A 14,763-nucleotide genomic window follows, 5' to 3' on the forward strand; every position below is an offset into this window, starting at 1 on the left:
TGGTCAGTGCATATCGTAACTACCGGCCGGCAGTGGCTTAGGCTTTTATATAGCCGGTAACTTAGCCTTTTATATATATACTAGTAGCCCGGTGCACAAAATTTGTGCACTCGGGGAGGAGGGGGTCCCTCAGTTATTAAACATTTCACGGCACAACACTCACCACATTGGTGGTGGTGGTGGTCTTGTCAGAATGTGTTACATTATGCAGATGAAAATCTATTTAAACAGATTTGATGTAGATATTTTCAAAGATGGAAGAATTGTTCCTGTCAACTATTTTAGTTGATTCATATCTTCAGTAATTGTCATCATTGCAAAGTTTTCAGTCCCCATATGGATTGCTGGATATAATAGGTCATGCACTGTCCCTGTCCTTTGTAGCCTTTGTTACCTTAAGGTCTCTAGTTTTCCATTTATATGTTTAAGTACCAACCTTACCGGCTTAAAAATGTAAGCTTTTAACACTGCTCTCTCTGTTCCGTATCCTTCCGATGAAAAGTGGAGTTGGGTTGCAGCACAGGAGAGAAATTCAGAAGGGGAATATTGAAGTAATGACTACAGTAGGAGAAGAGGGAACCTGTTTCCCTGGCCACAGGCGCTGGCGCCCTGGACCACAGAGCTGGTAGCTTCTCCGGGTGGCTGCAGCCTGGGACCTCTGGCCGGTAGCTTGTCCATCTCCTGGGCTGCAGCCAGCCCCAGGCGCTGGCGCCAGGACCAAAGGTGGATAGCTTCTTCTTCTGGGGGCTTCTTCTTCTTCTGTGCTTCCAGGGAGGGTAGTCAGTTAAGTGTCATGCAGAAATAGGCATCACCAATTGCAGAAGCCGGGTGTGGGGCAGGGAAGCCGCAGCCAGGGAAGCTGGCTAAAGCTGCTTCCCTGCTCACGCACCTGGCTTCTGTGATCACCCCTGCACTGGGCTTCTGCGGTCATCCATTACAGAAGCCGGGTGCGGGGCAGGGAAGCCTCGGCGGGGGATGCTGGCAGCAGCTGCTTCCCTGACCCGCACCCAGCTTCTGCGGTCATGGATCACAGAAGCCGAGTGCTGGGCAGGGAAGCCGTGGCCGGGCGCAGGTGGAGGCTGCTTCCCTGCCCACGCACCTGGCTCCTGTGATCGCCCCTGCACTGGACTTCTGCGGTCACCGATTGCAGAAGCCGGGTGCGGGGCAGGAAAGCCATGGCCGGGCCCTGGCGGAGGCTGCTTCCCTGCCCTTGCACCTGGCTAATGTGATTGCCCCTGCACTGGGCTTCTGCGGTCACCAATCGCAGAAGCCAGGTGCAAGGGCAGGGAAGCCGGGGACGCTGGCGGCAGCTACTTCCCTGCCCCTGCATCCGGCTTCTGCATCGCTGTCTGTGTCCACTTCCCTGCCCCACCCCCCAGGCTTCTCCAATCACCCACTGGTGGCAGGGCAAAGGTGGCCTCCAGGGCCGACCTTTGCCCTGCTCCCTGGCTCTTGCCTGCGCCTGGGTTTCTGATCACTGTCTTCCATCCTTCCCCTTTCGCCTCCCATCATTGCGAGTATGCAAATTAGCCACCATCTTTGTTGGCGGTTAACTGCCATCTTGGCTGGCAGTTAATTTGCATATCGCCCTCAGCCAATGGGAAGGGTAGCGGAGGTATGGCTAATTACCATGTTTGTCTATTATTAGATAGGATATAGACGTATAATATATGTATATTACATATATATATTTTAAAATATTTTATTGATTTCAGAGAGGAAGGGAGAGGGAGAGAGATAGAAACATCAATGATAAGAGAGAATCATCGATCTGCTGCCTCTTGCACGTCCCACACTGAGGATTGAGCCCACAACCCGGGCCTGTGCCCCAACCGGGAATTGAACCGTGACCTCCTGGTTCTTAGGTCAGTGCTCAACCACTGAGCCACGCCGGCTGGGCTATATTTTTTGAGTTGTATTACATATCAGTATCTATACAAAAGGCTGCAAAGGTTCAACGTGGAGGGGAAAGTGCCAAGCTAGAGTGTGGGATAATGACAGTACGTCCTTGGCTGTTTCTTTGTTGTAAGAAGTATTCAAGTCGCTTCTTTTGTGATTACTTTCTGTCTTGCTATAAATTGCTGTGTTTACCAAGGTGACAACTACTTTTTTCCCTAATGGAGGACATATTTCACAAACCATAAAGCTCACGTGTTTGATGTATACAATTTAGTGATATTCAGTGGTATTCAGAGTTGTGCACTCATCACCACTATCTCGTTCTAGAACATTTTCACTGTTCCCCAAAAAACCCTGCACTCACTACTAGTCCCTCACAAGTCCTTAGGCAACCCCTAATCTACTTTCTGTCTCTATCGATTTGCCAGTTTGGGATGTTTTATATCAGTGGGATTATACAGTACAGTGGGGCCTTGACTTACGAGTGTCCCGACTAACAAGTTTTTTGAGATACCAGCTGTCTCTCGGCCGATTTTTTGCATTGAGTTGATAGAGTAATTTGAGTTAACGAGCTCCTTAATGAGCTCCTTAACGAGCTCGGTCTCGGAACGAATTAAACTCGTAAGTCAAGGCCCCACTGTATGTGGCTTTTTGTGTCTGGCTTTTTTCACTTGGCATAATGTCTTCAGGGTTCATCCATGCTGTGCCATGTATTAGTCCTGGATTCCTTAGTGACTAGTGTTCCATTTTGTGGTTGAACCACATTTTGTATCATTCATCATTTGATGGATATTTGACTTGTTTCCACTTTTTGGCTATTATGCATTTTAACGTTGCTGTGTACATTTGTAGACAAGTTTTTGTGTGAACATCTGTTTTCAATTCTCTTTGGTTATAGGATTGGAATTGTCCACTGATTTCTTTGTAACTAATGTTTTACGGTGGTACTTCATAGAGAGGAAACATCCAGGTTACGCAATACATATGAGATAAACATGCATGTGTTTTTGCATTACTACAATGAAGGCCAAGAGAAGAATCAGAGGGAATTTCCCAAGTACACATGCTTGCATGTTACTTCCTGTTCGTTCTACTTGCATTCAGCTTGTGTTTTTATGGCCTCACTCAGGAGAGAAGGTGCTCTTGTCTTCAGGACATCACATCCAGCTGGCCCCAGTGGCTCGTCATCGTGATGCTGGAGAGCATTTGGCTGGCCTTGACGTTCTTCTTACCTGTTCCCGGATGCCCCACGTAAGTGACCCCATGTAGGTCATCCCTTTGTGCTTGTCATTTTCTGCCTCGTCAGACCTTTGGGGCTCTACTTTCAAATTCTCCAAGTCCAAGGAATCCCTTTCACTCTTTCTTCTCCGTTGAGGCCACTGTATGTTCGGAGAAGAGCTTGGTGTGTGTCCAGAGGAGTGTCCCTGGAAGGTTTTTTTCAGGGTCAGTTTGAATGGAAGTTGCGGAGCCTGAACGTGGGAGGCAGTCCAGTCGAAAGAGCATTGGTCAGAGGGCCTGGCGCCAGAGGGGTTCCTGGCTGGTACACGTGTGCGGCTCTTTGTTGGGCTGCGTGCACAGCCAGTGTGTACTCTCATCCCTCTGGAGTCTTGTCGGTAAGCACGTGTTCTCACTCCCCAGCGGCTACCTTGGGCCTGGCGGCATCGGAGATCTAGGGAAGTACCCGAATTGCACGGGAGGAGCTGCTGGCTACATTGACCGCTTGCTTCTGGGAGACGATCACATTTATCAGCATCCTTCCTCGACTGTGAGTGGCACGGGCTTGCACTTGGAACTGGACGTGTAGGCGCTCAGGAGGGGAGGAAGGTAGAAAGGGCTGGCCAACTTTCAGTTGTGTCCATTTCATAAACTAGGATGGGGACTAATTTTTATTTGAAAAGATGACTAACTTTAGGGACTTCAGTGTTCATGATGGGGCTGTAGGGAAACATTACTTTAGATTTCAGAGTGAGTCTACATAGTATCAGATGCGTAGCCTAGTGCTTTTCTGTGGGTCTCAGGTTGGATTCACGAGCAGGAAGTTTGCAGGCAGTCCCGTGGGACCCACGCCTGCTGCGGAATGAAGGGCTGAGGGAGCAGTTGAAATGCATCCAGGTCACACGAAGGCCTCAGCTGATCTCCTGGCGGCGGGGTGGGCTGGGGTAGCCCCCAGAGGTGTTCTGAATTGAGGGGAGGGATCTGGCCCTGTACCCCCGGTGGGATGTGCACTTCCCCCAGCAAGGGGGTCTGACTCCTGGAGAGGCGGCTCTCTTCAGTCAAGGACAGATCCAGAGAGGCACTTGGCTGAGAGCTATTGGCCACTAACACTTGAAGCAGCTGGGCAGGAAGGCTTCAGTCCTACCAGGTGGGGGAGGGGGAATCTGCTGGCATACTGCAGCATCCGCTACACTGGGCATTTCCAAATTTCTGTAATTCCTACAACAACTTACTTTATAATAAAATAACACAGATAGGTGTGTTAAATGTTATTTGTCTTAAAGAAGATAGGACGCTATTGATGTTACAACAGGGTTGACCAAAAAGAATAATCTTGGAAATTGTTTGACACTGGTTAGGGGTGTGTTGTGTCGCTGAGCCACCTGAAATTGAGGCGGCGGTGCTGGCCCATGGCTGGTCCTTGGTCTCTCAGTCCCTTCTGAAGTGTCAGTCACACGCACTGTCTTGGCCAGAGGTGTTATTCTTACAATCCCCGCAAGTTGGCAATGCATTTCTGCATAAAAATGAAGCACATTAAATGTTGGAGTGTTGGAGCTTATATGTAGCCTATGAGTTGTGTGCATTTTCGTGGCCAGGGAGCGAGTGCTGCCTCCTTGTTCTGTTTTGTGCAGGTGCTGTATCACACCGCGGTGGCCTACGACCCTGAAGGCATCCTGGGGACCATCAACTCCATTGTGATGGCATTTTTAGGAGTTCAGGTATGCGTCCATTTCATTAGGAAACATTCTTTTTCTGACAGTTTGGGGTTACTGATTCATTACTAATTAAAAAACTGTTTCATTAAAGTCATTGAAAGCACATCCTCTTCTGTGTACTACAGGTCTAAACATATTTGTATTTGACAAATTGTCAAAACTAGAAGCACATTCAAATAATTGGGTATAATGTCTATATTGTCAAAAGAGATTCTTATTATTCACATGGCTTACGTTAGAAACGGAGGCACAGCTGTTTCTGATAGAAGATTTCCGCTGGACTGTGCAGAGAGCTTGGTACTGGTGATGTGGGGACGTCACTGTGACACTTTTCACACTTCTTTGTATACACGTGACCTGGTTTCAGGTTATGTGTATTTTATGACCAAGTCAGTACAGGGTATTCTTGGTTTGTCTCACACGTGAAAATTCGAACAGTCCGGCCTTTTCTTCCTAAAGTGCTCCTCACTAGTATTTGAAGTTGTTATTTGAGGGGCGCTAGCAGGGAGAGGAAAAATGATCAGAGCAGCGCAAATGAAACTCCGTGTGACGATGAAAATGTTCTGTATGTGAGCTCTCCGTGTGGCTACTGAGTACTGAACTGTGGCCAGTGTGACTAAGGGGCTGAATTTTATTTTATTTGTTTTATTTGTTTATTTATTATTTTTACTGATTGCAGAGAGGAAGGGAGAGGGAGAGTGATAGAAACATCAATGATGAGCGAGAATCATTGATCGGCTGCCTCCTGCACACCTCCTACTGGGGATTGAGCCCGCAACCCGGGCATGTGCCCTTGACTGGAATTGAACCCGGGACACTTCATTCCGCAGGCCGATGCTCTGTCCACTGAGCCAAACCAGCTAGGGTTGGTTATTTATTCTTTTAAATAATTTTTTATTTATTGATTTTAGAGAGAGAGAGGAAGGAAAGAAAGAGAGAGAGAAACATTGGTTTGTTGTCCCACTTATTTATGCATTCATTGGTTGATTATTGTATGTGCCCTGACCAGGGATAGAACCTGCAACTTTGGTGTATTGGAATGACGCTGTAACCAACTGAGCTACCTGGCCAGGCCTAAGGGGCTGAATTTTAAATTTTATTTAATTTTTAAAGCTATTTCTATGGATTTTTTTTGATTTTTTTTTTTTAGAGAGAGGAAGTGAGAAGGAGAGAGAGAGAAACATTGATGGGAGAGTGAAACATCGATAGGCTCCCTCCTGCATGCCCCCTACTGGGGATCAAGCTGAAACCTGGGCATATACCCTGACCGGGAATCGAACCGGCAACCTTTTGGTGCACAGAACAATGCTCATCCAACTGACCCACACTGGCCAGGGTTAAATTTTAATTAAATTAAATTTTAAGTAGTCACCTCTGGCTCCTGGCTCCTGTATTGGACAGTGCAGGTCGAAAGCATATACAATTTGGTGGTTAAATAATTTCATGTTTAGAAATGTTGCCTTTATCTCCATAGCACTTTGTAGTTTACCTTGTGCTTTCATTGAATCCCTGTGCATGCTTTCTAGCTAAGTCTGCTCCTGCGGGAGCAGCGTAGGACTTAAGAGTGCAGACCTGGTGAGCGCTGCCTGGGTTTGCACCCAGCCTGCCCGAGCTAGCTGGGTAGCCGCAGGCACGTTATTTGACCCCCTCTGTGCTTCACTAGCATCTACTTCATAAAGGTGTTGAGTGGATTAAATAATTTAATTCATGTAAAGTTCTGAAAACATAAAATTTAGCTATTATTATAAATAACACTTTCTTATAGTTTGATATTTTCCGAAATTAGTTCCTAATTTGAGGGGGGTTTTATGCAAAGTTCAGATTTATTGTGTTTAAAATGTTCTCTGCCTCCAGTTCCACCTTGTCCCTGTCCCACCTCCACCGCCAGACTGGGCCATCTGGCAGACCTATGGGAGAAGGCCAGTGCCTGTCAGTGAGACCTACAAGTCCACCTGCCTGTCACCTTCGTGCCCTGCCCACCATACAGCCTGCGGCACCTGAGGGCTGGTGGGCTTTCTCCCCATTTTGACCAGCTTCTGGGCGTGCTGTTCCAGTCGGCCTGGATGCTCTTCCTGCTTTGCACTCGTAGCTTCATCTCTATGGCACTTCCTCTCTAATGTCTTCCTCCCACAAGTGGTCCCAGGTGCCTCTCAGTCTCCACTAGGCAAGGGCGGGGGTAACATGCCTTTCCTCTATAATCCCAGCACCTAGCAGCGTGCCTGGCAGAGGGGTCAGTGGAGTGGTTAAGATGATGGATGGATGTGAAATCAGAATATAGCTTCGGCGATTCTCTGGGTCAGACTGTGTTTTCTTTTCCAGGCAGGAAAAATACTCTTGTATTACAAGGATCAGACCAAAGACATCCTGATCAGATTCACTGCCTGGTGTTGTTTTCTAGTGAGTAAACGACGTTCCTCCTTAAAACTCCTTTTCTTCACGCATACATATTTAAATTAAAAAATGTTTAGCAACACTTGTGTATCAGCTGTCACCACATCGCAACAGGTAGCATTCTTTCTTTTTTTAAAATCCTCACTCGAGGATGTTTTTATTGATTTGAGAGAGAGAGAGACATCAATGTGAGAGAAACATTAATTGGTTGCCTCCCATTCCCGCCCCCACTGGGAACCAGCCCGCAACCTTCTGGTACGTGGTTTGACGATCCAGCCAACGGAGCCACCTGGCCAGGGCAGCATTCTTCAGTTGAATAACTGAGAGGAACAAATCTTTCCACCTAAATTCTCAGGTTTATTTTTTTAAGGAAACTGTCTTTATAAAGAAGTCAGCACTGGCCATCAGCAGCCAGCCAGGAATGCATGAGGAAACAGAACCAAGGTACGGGTGTTGGTGGGAGCCGTACCAGGAAGACCAGGCACATGCTGACAGGTTTCCAGATACCAGCTTCCGGGTTGACAGGTGACAGAGGAGTGTAAGGTCGACTGTGCGTGTTACCCCTGACCTTGCAGTCATGGCTCCTCTCAGGATTCACTCCGATTTATCACTTAGTTTACCTTCAATTCAGAGGAATGATGAAAACATATTTTTAGAGAATTTTTTTTTTTAAAAAAAGACATATGTACTACTCTTTGTAATACTTTAAGCAATAAGACAAAATTTTTAAAAAATAGAGAATATTTTTAGTTCTGCATCTTAAAAATATTTTTCCAGCTAAAAGAATAAGATATGACACAATTTCAGCCCTCCCTAATTAGTTACATAAGTAAAATTTTTCAATTTTGACACATAATTGTTTTGTGAGGCAATAGAAAAAACCTTTATCATCTTTCTCCCTCATTATAGGGGCTTATCTCTGTTGTTCTGACGAAAGTTTCTGAAAACGAAGGCTTTATTCCTGTAAACAAGAATCTCTGGTAGGTACAGAAAACAGAGTCGCGTCAGTGTTGATGGCTGGCGCTGCTCATGTCGATGTGCTCTCGGGAGCCCCGAAACACCTCGCTCACCTCCCCCCAGGTCCATTTCGTACGTCACTACGCTGAGCTCCTTTGCCTTCTTCATCCTGCTCATCCTGTACCCCATCGTGGATGTGAAGGGCCTGTGGACAGGAACCCCATTCTATTACCCGGGTAAGTCCCCCCTGACCCCTAACAGAGTTGCCGTAGTGACCAACTGGACTGGCCCTGAGACCAGCTGAGTGTACCCACAGAGGGGCCCCAAGCCCCAGCCCGGTGGTATGTCCCCAAGCTGCAGGCTGAGAGAGGAAGCAGCAGGGGCCACCAGGCCCAGGCCGCACAGGACATCCCTGGCCTGTCTCAAAGCGGTCCACCCAGTTTACCTACTTAGATCTATTTGGCATTTCCTCAGGCAACGATTCGGGGCATATCATCCGGTTTCCAATGCTTCAGAAATGGGGCATTCTTTCTTTCTTAATGTAAACGCACTGCCTTACAGATGATACAGGAGAAATATCAGGAGACGATACCAAGAGATAAACAGAATGGTTAAAATGCAGTTCTGCCTGGAGACCGATAGGCCCAACAACTTCAGTGACTCATTTCTTCCCTCTGATTCTAGTAGTAGTTGCTTTCTTTGGACCTCCCGTTTTCTGTGAGAAAATAGGAGTTAAAATTTTGGCTTTCCTTTCAGATTTAGTATTTAAGAATCAGCCTGTTATGAAATGAAGACTTTCTAATAATTTTTTATATAATTTACGCTTAAGTATCTCAGATGTGCATCACTTATTTTTGGCAGTAGCCAGTAATATCAGTGCGTGCTTTTTTTTTTTTTTTTCACTGAACTAAAATCAAATTTCAAGAATTAAGTAGATGAGCCCGGCTGGCGTGGCTCATTGGTGGAGCATCGACCTATGAACCAGGAGGTCATGGTTCGATTCCCGGTCAGGGCACATGCCCAGGTTGCGGGCCTGATCCCCAGTCGGGGGCGTGCAGGAGGCCGCCTATCAATGATTCTCTCTCGTCATTGATGTTTCTATCGCTCTCTCTCCCTTCCTCTCTGAAATCAATACAAATACATATTTTTCAAAAAGAGAGTTAAATAGATGAGTGGCAGGAACACACGACCGTCTGTATCTCTCCTTCAGGAATGAATTCCATCCTGGTGTACGTGGGCCACGAGGTGTTCAAGAACTACTTCCCCTTCCAGTGGAGGCTGCAGGACAACCAGTCGCACAAAGAGCACCTCATCCAGAACATCGTGGCCACCGCTCTCTGGGTGCTCATCGCCTACATTCTCTATAGAAAGAAGGTTTTTTGGAAAATCTGATCGTTCCCCCCGACGTGTGTTGCTGGCGGACTCTATTAAAGGGAACCGTTAATGATAAAATCGATAGGGTGTGTATTTCCAGATGATTGGGGGCGATGCTGATGTTCTCGGGCTAGTTGACTGCGACAGGGCTCGTCAGAGCTCTGCCTGGGTATTTGCAACATAAATGTTCGGAACGCAGTGGTCTTTTTTCCCCATCTTCTCTGTACATGGATGGATTTGGAACTCTATTCCAAGGATTTCTCGGAGAGCTTTTCACAAGAGAATTACCCTGGGCATTTGCTTCCGTGACAGATAAAACCATCTACGGTCTGATGCTCACTGGTCTTGTTCTGCACACTGCCTTTCCGTGTACACACATGCCCACCAGCGCCACCATTTCTGTTGGCTGACCCCGTGGCTGATGGAATGTGATGTGTGGTTTAATTGTGTGTGTGTGTGGAGGGTAGCGAAATAACGTTAAGAAAGGGTAATTTCCCTTTCACGTCTGCAAGGCGTTGGTGGGTCCAAAAAATAGGCCTTCTGTCAGAAGCCATTTTCACTTTTTCCTACTTGAAAAAAAGTTAAATGTAGGTGTGTTATTCTCAGCCACTCTCGCTTCATTATCTACTCATGTACCTATCTCCTAGTATTTACCTGTCGATCACCTCTCTGCCCACCCACCTCCTTGCTACCTGTGCGTGTCTCTGTGTGACTAGATGGAAGCTGGTGCCCAGGGACAAGGCTGCGGGGGAGGAGAACGCACTGTCTTACTTGTGGCTCCTGCTTTGCCATCTTTGCCACGTAAGATGCCGGGCAAGTCCCTTGGCCTGTCTGAGTCTCAGTTTCCTCATCTGTGAAATGAGATAGCGATGACCTCTCAGGTCCTCAGTGAGGTGGGGAACGTCGATAGCTTTTCTGAAATCCTTAGAAAAATAATTTTACTACAGAAAACTCTTCAAAATAAGTGATAATGACAAGTTTAGAAAACTCTCATTGGAGTCAGTCTTTTCAGAATGACCCTCCACAGTGGAGGCACCTTTCCTGCGTGGAATCAAAACTGCAGAAGTCGTTTCTCGGGAGCGAGGCGGGGAGGGCACACAAAGAGAAACAGCACTGTTCCTGTGATGCATCATCATACTTAGGAATTTTCTGTGAGAATTCCATGTGTAAGGGAAATGCGACCATAGCTTGTACTCTAGAGCATCCTTCTGTGGCAGGGCGGGGCCCGCTCAGCGTTGCTTCCACTGTCGCCACTGCATGGACGACTGCCTCGTCTGTGTTCCAGCTCAGACCCCTGCCCCAACCTTGGGACTGCTCCTGAGCCCCTCCACCTGCATGCCTGCCAGCATCCGGGCTCACCTCTTCCCTCCTTTCTTGTCCCAAATTCAAACCTTTTCCTCTTTGGATTTTCCTAGCTCTGTGAATGGATCGTTCTCATCTCCAGGTATAAAACTGCTGCCATCTTTCACCGCCCCCCCCATCCCTGCTTCTTCCATATCTAGTCATCGCCAAGTCTTCCCAATTCTGTTTCCATCTTCCCCTGTGCCATCTTCATGCTCATTGTCACTACCTATGACTCTAGTCCAGACTCTGCTTCTTCTTATACTGGCCTCCTTCCGTCAGTCCCTCCTCCAGAGAGTCATATCCATTGTCACTAGATTAAGCTGATTGAAGCTGGGCTCAGAGCACATCACCTCCTTATAAAAGCTTCCATTGACCTTGATACAGCTTTGCCGGGCAGACATAACTGTCCTCAGTTGAGCCCAACACATCTTTCCAGCTTCCCGTCCCCACCCCCCTATGCCCACCCCACTTATTCCAACCCCACTAGACCCCTCCTGCCTCCCTCACTTAGGACCTCCTGCTTCCGTTTTTGATCATAGTCTTCCTGGATTACTTTTTCCTCTTAATTTTCTCCTATCTACATTTTTTTAAATTAAATTTATCGAGGTGACTGAACTGCGTCCAGCATGGCCAGGGGTGAACCTGAGGAGGGGCGGTGAAGGATTAAAGAAGACAGATAAGAGAATACAGTTGGGACCAGGTGGATCACTGTGCCTGCATGAGGAAACAGTGACACAGCCTGTAGGCCGAGTCTTTATTTCATAGTCAAATCACACAAAGCAAAACAAGGGCAAGATGTTTACAGTGTTCTTGCGAATTTCAAATCTGTTTCTTTCCTGTTGTTGCCATTCTCTGAACTCTCTCAAGCCTTGTTTTGGCAGCACTTGCTGCACCCCCACAGCTCACATCCCTTAGCTACGGAGGGTCCGACTATAAGGTCAAGCTTACAACCATAGCCTTTTGGCTGTAATTGTGCTGGGAGGGCTTTCCCCTCCACACTGGGACTTGTATGTGGCTTTGCCACAAGTCAGTCCGAGGCTTGATCCTGTCTGAATGCTGTAGCTGCTATCCACAGGTGACATTGGTTAATATGATCATATAGGTTTCAGGTGTGGGTTTCTGTGTTATAAGATCTAGGTATTGTACTGTGTGCCCACCGCCCAAAGTCAAATCATCTTCTGTCATCATATATTAGGACTCCCTTAAACTCCCCCCTTCCCTCTGGTAACCACCACACTGCTGTTTGTGTTCATGAGTGTCCCATTTTATATGCCCTGTATGAGTGAAATCATATGGTTCTTAGCTTTTTCTGCCTGACTTGTTTCACTTAGCATAATATTCTCAAGGTCCATCCATGACCTGTCACTTTAGACTTCCTACTTCTAAGACACCTCTCCAAACTTGTATGCTCATCCAAAAGTAATATTTTATTCCTCTGGGTTCTCATAATATCTTATTGGGATCAATCTCCTGGCATCTGTCACTTTATGATAGTTATTGGTTATGTGTCTAGTTTCCCAAACTAGACTGTGAGCTCATAAAAGGCAAGAATTATGCCTTGTTCATCTGCATATCATTGGCACAAACACAGCGCCTCGTACATAGCAGGCACTAAATAAATATTTATTAAAGCAAAGCAGTGCTGGCTGTTTTTGTTTTTAATATTTAAGTGCTGATAAAATTAGTGTCTGGCACATCACGTGAAAATGTTGGTGGAGCTCATGTGTATGGGGACAGTCACCTTTGAGGGCACCTGCTGCTACCCTTTTGCAATGACTCATGAGGGATGGTCACAGCTGTCATCCCAAGCCCCAGCAAGTGAAGCTGGGTTGGGCCTCTCCAGATGAATTCTCCAGCTTTTCTTAAATTGGGGAATCTGTCCATTAGGGTGTCCTGCACCCAAAGAACAGGAAATCCTGATTCAGCTGGGCTAGAAGGGAAGTTTATCTCACATGAGAAGTCGGGAGGGGCAGGCCCCTGCACATCCACTTGGCTCAGCTGGCTCGCTGCAGGGCTGTGGGAGGACCGCGTGACGGCCACATCCTGGGGAACAGGACACACACTCAGGAAACGGGACACTCTGCTAGGAGAGGGCCTCCCCTCTGTGCCTTAAGTGTATTCACCAGAAAACCCTCCCTGAAGCCTCTGGGCAGCCTTCCCCTCATGTCTCATTGGCTGCAAGTGCTTCATTGACTTAGGAAACCAGCAGTGGCGGAACGGACTTAGACCATGTTGTCGGTGGCTGTGTGGAGAACGGCGATTACCTCCTTTGGGCAAGGGGGGTAACATTAGAAAGAAACGCCTATTGCCGGTGTTTGCTTTTAGTTGTATGTATGTACAATCTCTTCACCCAGTATAGCCAGCCAAACTTTTTCTCTTGGTAATCATTAGTTCCAAAATACTGTTTTTCTTCAGGCTATATGCATTTCCAAATTCAAAGTTGATAGAACTGCTAGGTACTTGTATTCTATATAATAATCCTATATAATAAAGAGGTAATATGCAAATTGACTGTCACACCCTCACAAGATGGCTGCCTACAACCAGGCCCTCACAGGCGGGGGGCGGGGGGGGGGGGGTTAATGAGGGACAACCAAATGACTGAACAAGCAGGCTGTGTGGGGCAACCAGGCTGGCTGGGGGTGGGGGTGGGGGGTGGGCATGAGGGGTGACCAGGCCAGCAGGGGGAGCAATTGGGAGTGATCAGGCCAGCGGGGGGGGGGGGGGGGGCGCAGTTAGGGGTGACCAGGCAGGCAGGCAGGTGAGCGATTAGGAGCCAGCGGTCCAGGATTGTGAGAGGGATGTCCGACTGCCGGTTTAGGGCCTAAACCGGCAGTCAGACATCCCCCGAGGGGTCCCGGATTGGAGAGGGTGCAGAATTGGAGAGGGTGCAGGACCCTCCCCCCGTGCATGAATTTTGTACACCAGGCCTCTAGTTATGTCATAAAATGCCTCAAACTTGATAAACCTCTTGTCTAATCATGCATGTCAAAACAATAAGACGAGATGCCATCATCACGCTGGTTTTCCTTTGCAGAATTCCATCCAAATGCTGGCTGTAAGGAGAGCCGGCCTTGCTCCATGCAGCACAAACATAGGGCTCCCATAGTGTCTGCTACCATTCTGGGTTCTGGTGGCATTCTTTCCTGACTACCAGGACTTGCTCTACAGAAACCAGTTTTTTTCCTGATTTCCCCACCTTGCATGGCTAGCTGCTTGTTCTTCCATCTTATCCTATCTGTGGCCACACCTTCCACCTCTCCTGCAGTCTGGCACACAGGAGTGGCACCACTAAATAAATGAAGATGACTGTTACCTGGTGCCAAACCATTTGGTTATTGGAATGTCTGGTTTTGCTGCATGCTGCCTCCAAACACCAATATGAGGAAGGTGTTATAAAACCAAAAGATAAGAGTTTTTTTTAAAGTAATTTTTTTTTTTATATTTTATTGATTTTTTACAGAGAGGAAGGGAGAGAGATAGAGAGTTAGAAACATCGATGAGAGAGAAACATCGATCAGCTGCCTCCTACACATCTCCTACTGGGGATGTGCCCGCAACCCAAGTACATGCCCTTGACCGGAATCGAACCTGGGACCTTTCAGTCCGAAGGCCGACGCTCTATCCACTGAGCCAAACCAGTTTTCGGCTAAAAGTAATTTATTTTTTAAAAGTATTTTTATTCATTTCAGAGAGGAAGGGAGGAGAGATAGAAACATCAATGATGAGAGAATCATTGATCAGCTGCCTCCTGCACACCCCCTGCTGGGGATCAAGCCCACAACCCAGGCATGTGCCCTTAACCAGAATTGAACTTGGGACCCTTCAGTTCACAGGCCAACACTCTATCCACTGAGCCCAAGCAGGT

The 14,763-nt window shown here is 47.3% G+C and overlaps 1 protein-coding gene across 1 annotated transcript in view; it reads left to right on the forward strand.

Annotated features, from left to right (window-relative positions):
- Positions 1–12,531, forward strand: part of HGSNAT (heparan-alpha-glucosaminide N-acetyltransferase) — a 33,773-nt gene extending 21,242 nt beyond the window's left edge. Inside the window, exons 12-18 of the mRNA XM_070408502.1 lie at positions 3,029–3,150; positions 3,538–3,664; positions 4,746–4,832; positions 7,149–7,226; positions 8,130–8,200; positions 8,301–8,413; positions 9,388–12,531. Coding sequence (XP_070264603.1) covers positions 3,029–3,150; positions 3,538–3,664; positions 4,746–4,832; positions 7,149–7,226; positions 8,130–8,200; positions 8,301–8,413; positions 9,388–9,569 — 780 coding nt within the window. The 3' untranslated portion in view covers positions 9,570–12,531. The remainder of the gene's footprint in view (positions 1–3,028; positions 3,151–3,537; positions 3,665–4,745; positions 4,833–7,148; positions 7,227–8,129; positions 8,201–8,300; positions 8,414–9,387) is intronic.
- Positions 12,532–14,763: the final 2,232 nt, after the last annotated feature.

Source organism: Myotis yumanensis, unplaced genomic scaffold (genome assembly GCF_028538775.1).
Source record: "Myotis yumanensis isolate MYYU_CA2020_CCGP unplaced genomic scaffold, mMyoYum1.0.hap1 SCAF_3, whole genome shotgun sequence".
Lineage (NCBI taxonomy): Eukaryota > Metazoa > Chordata > Mammalia > Chiroptera > Vespertilionidae > Myotis > Myotis yumanensis.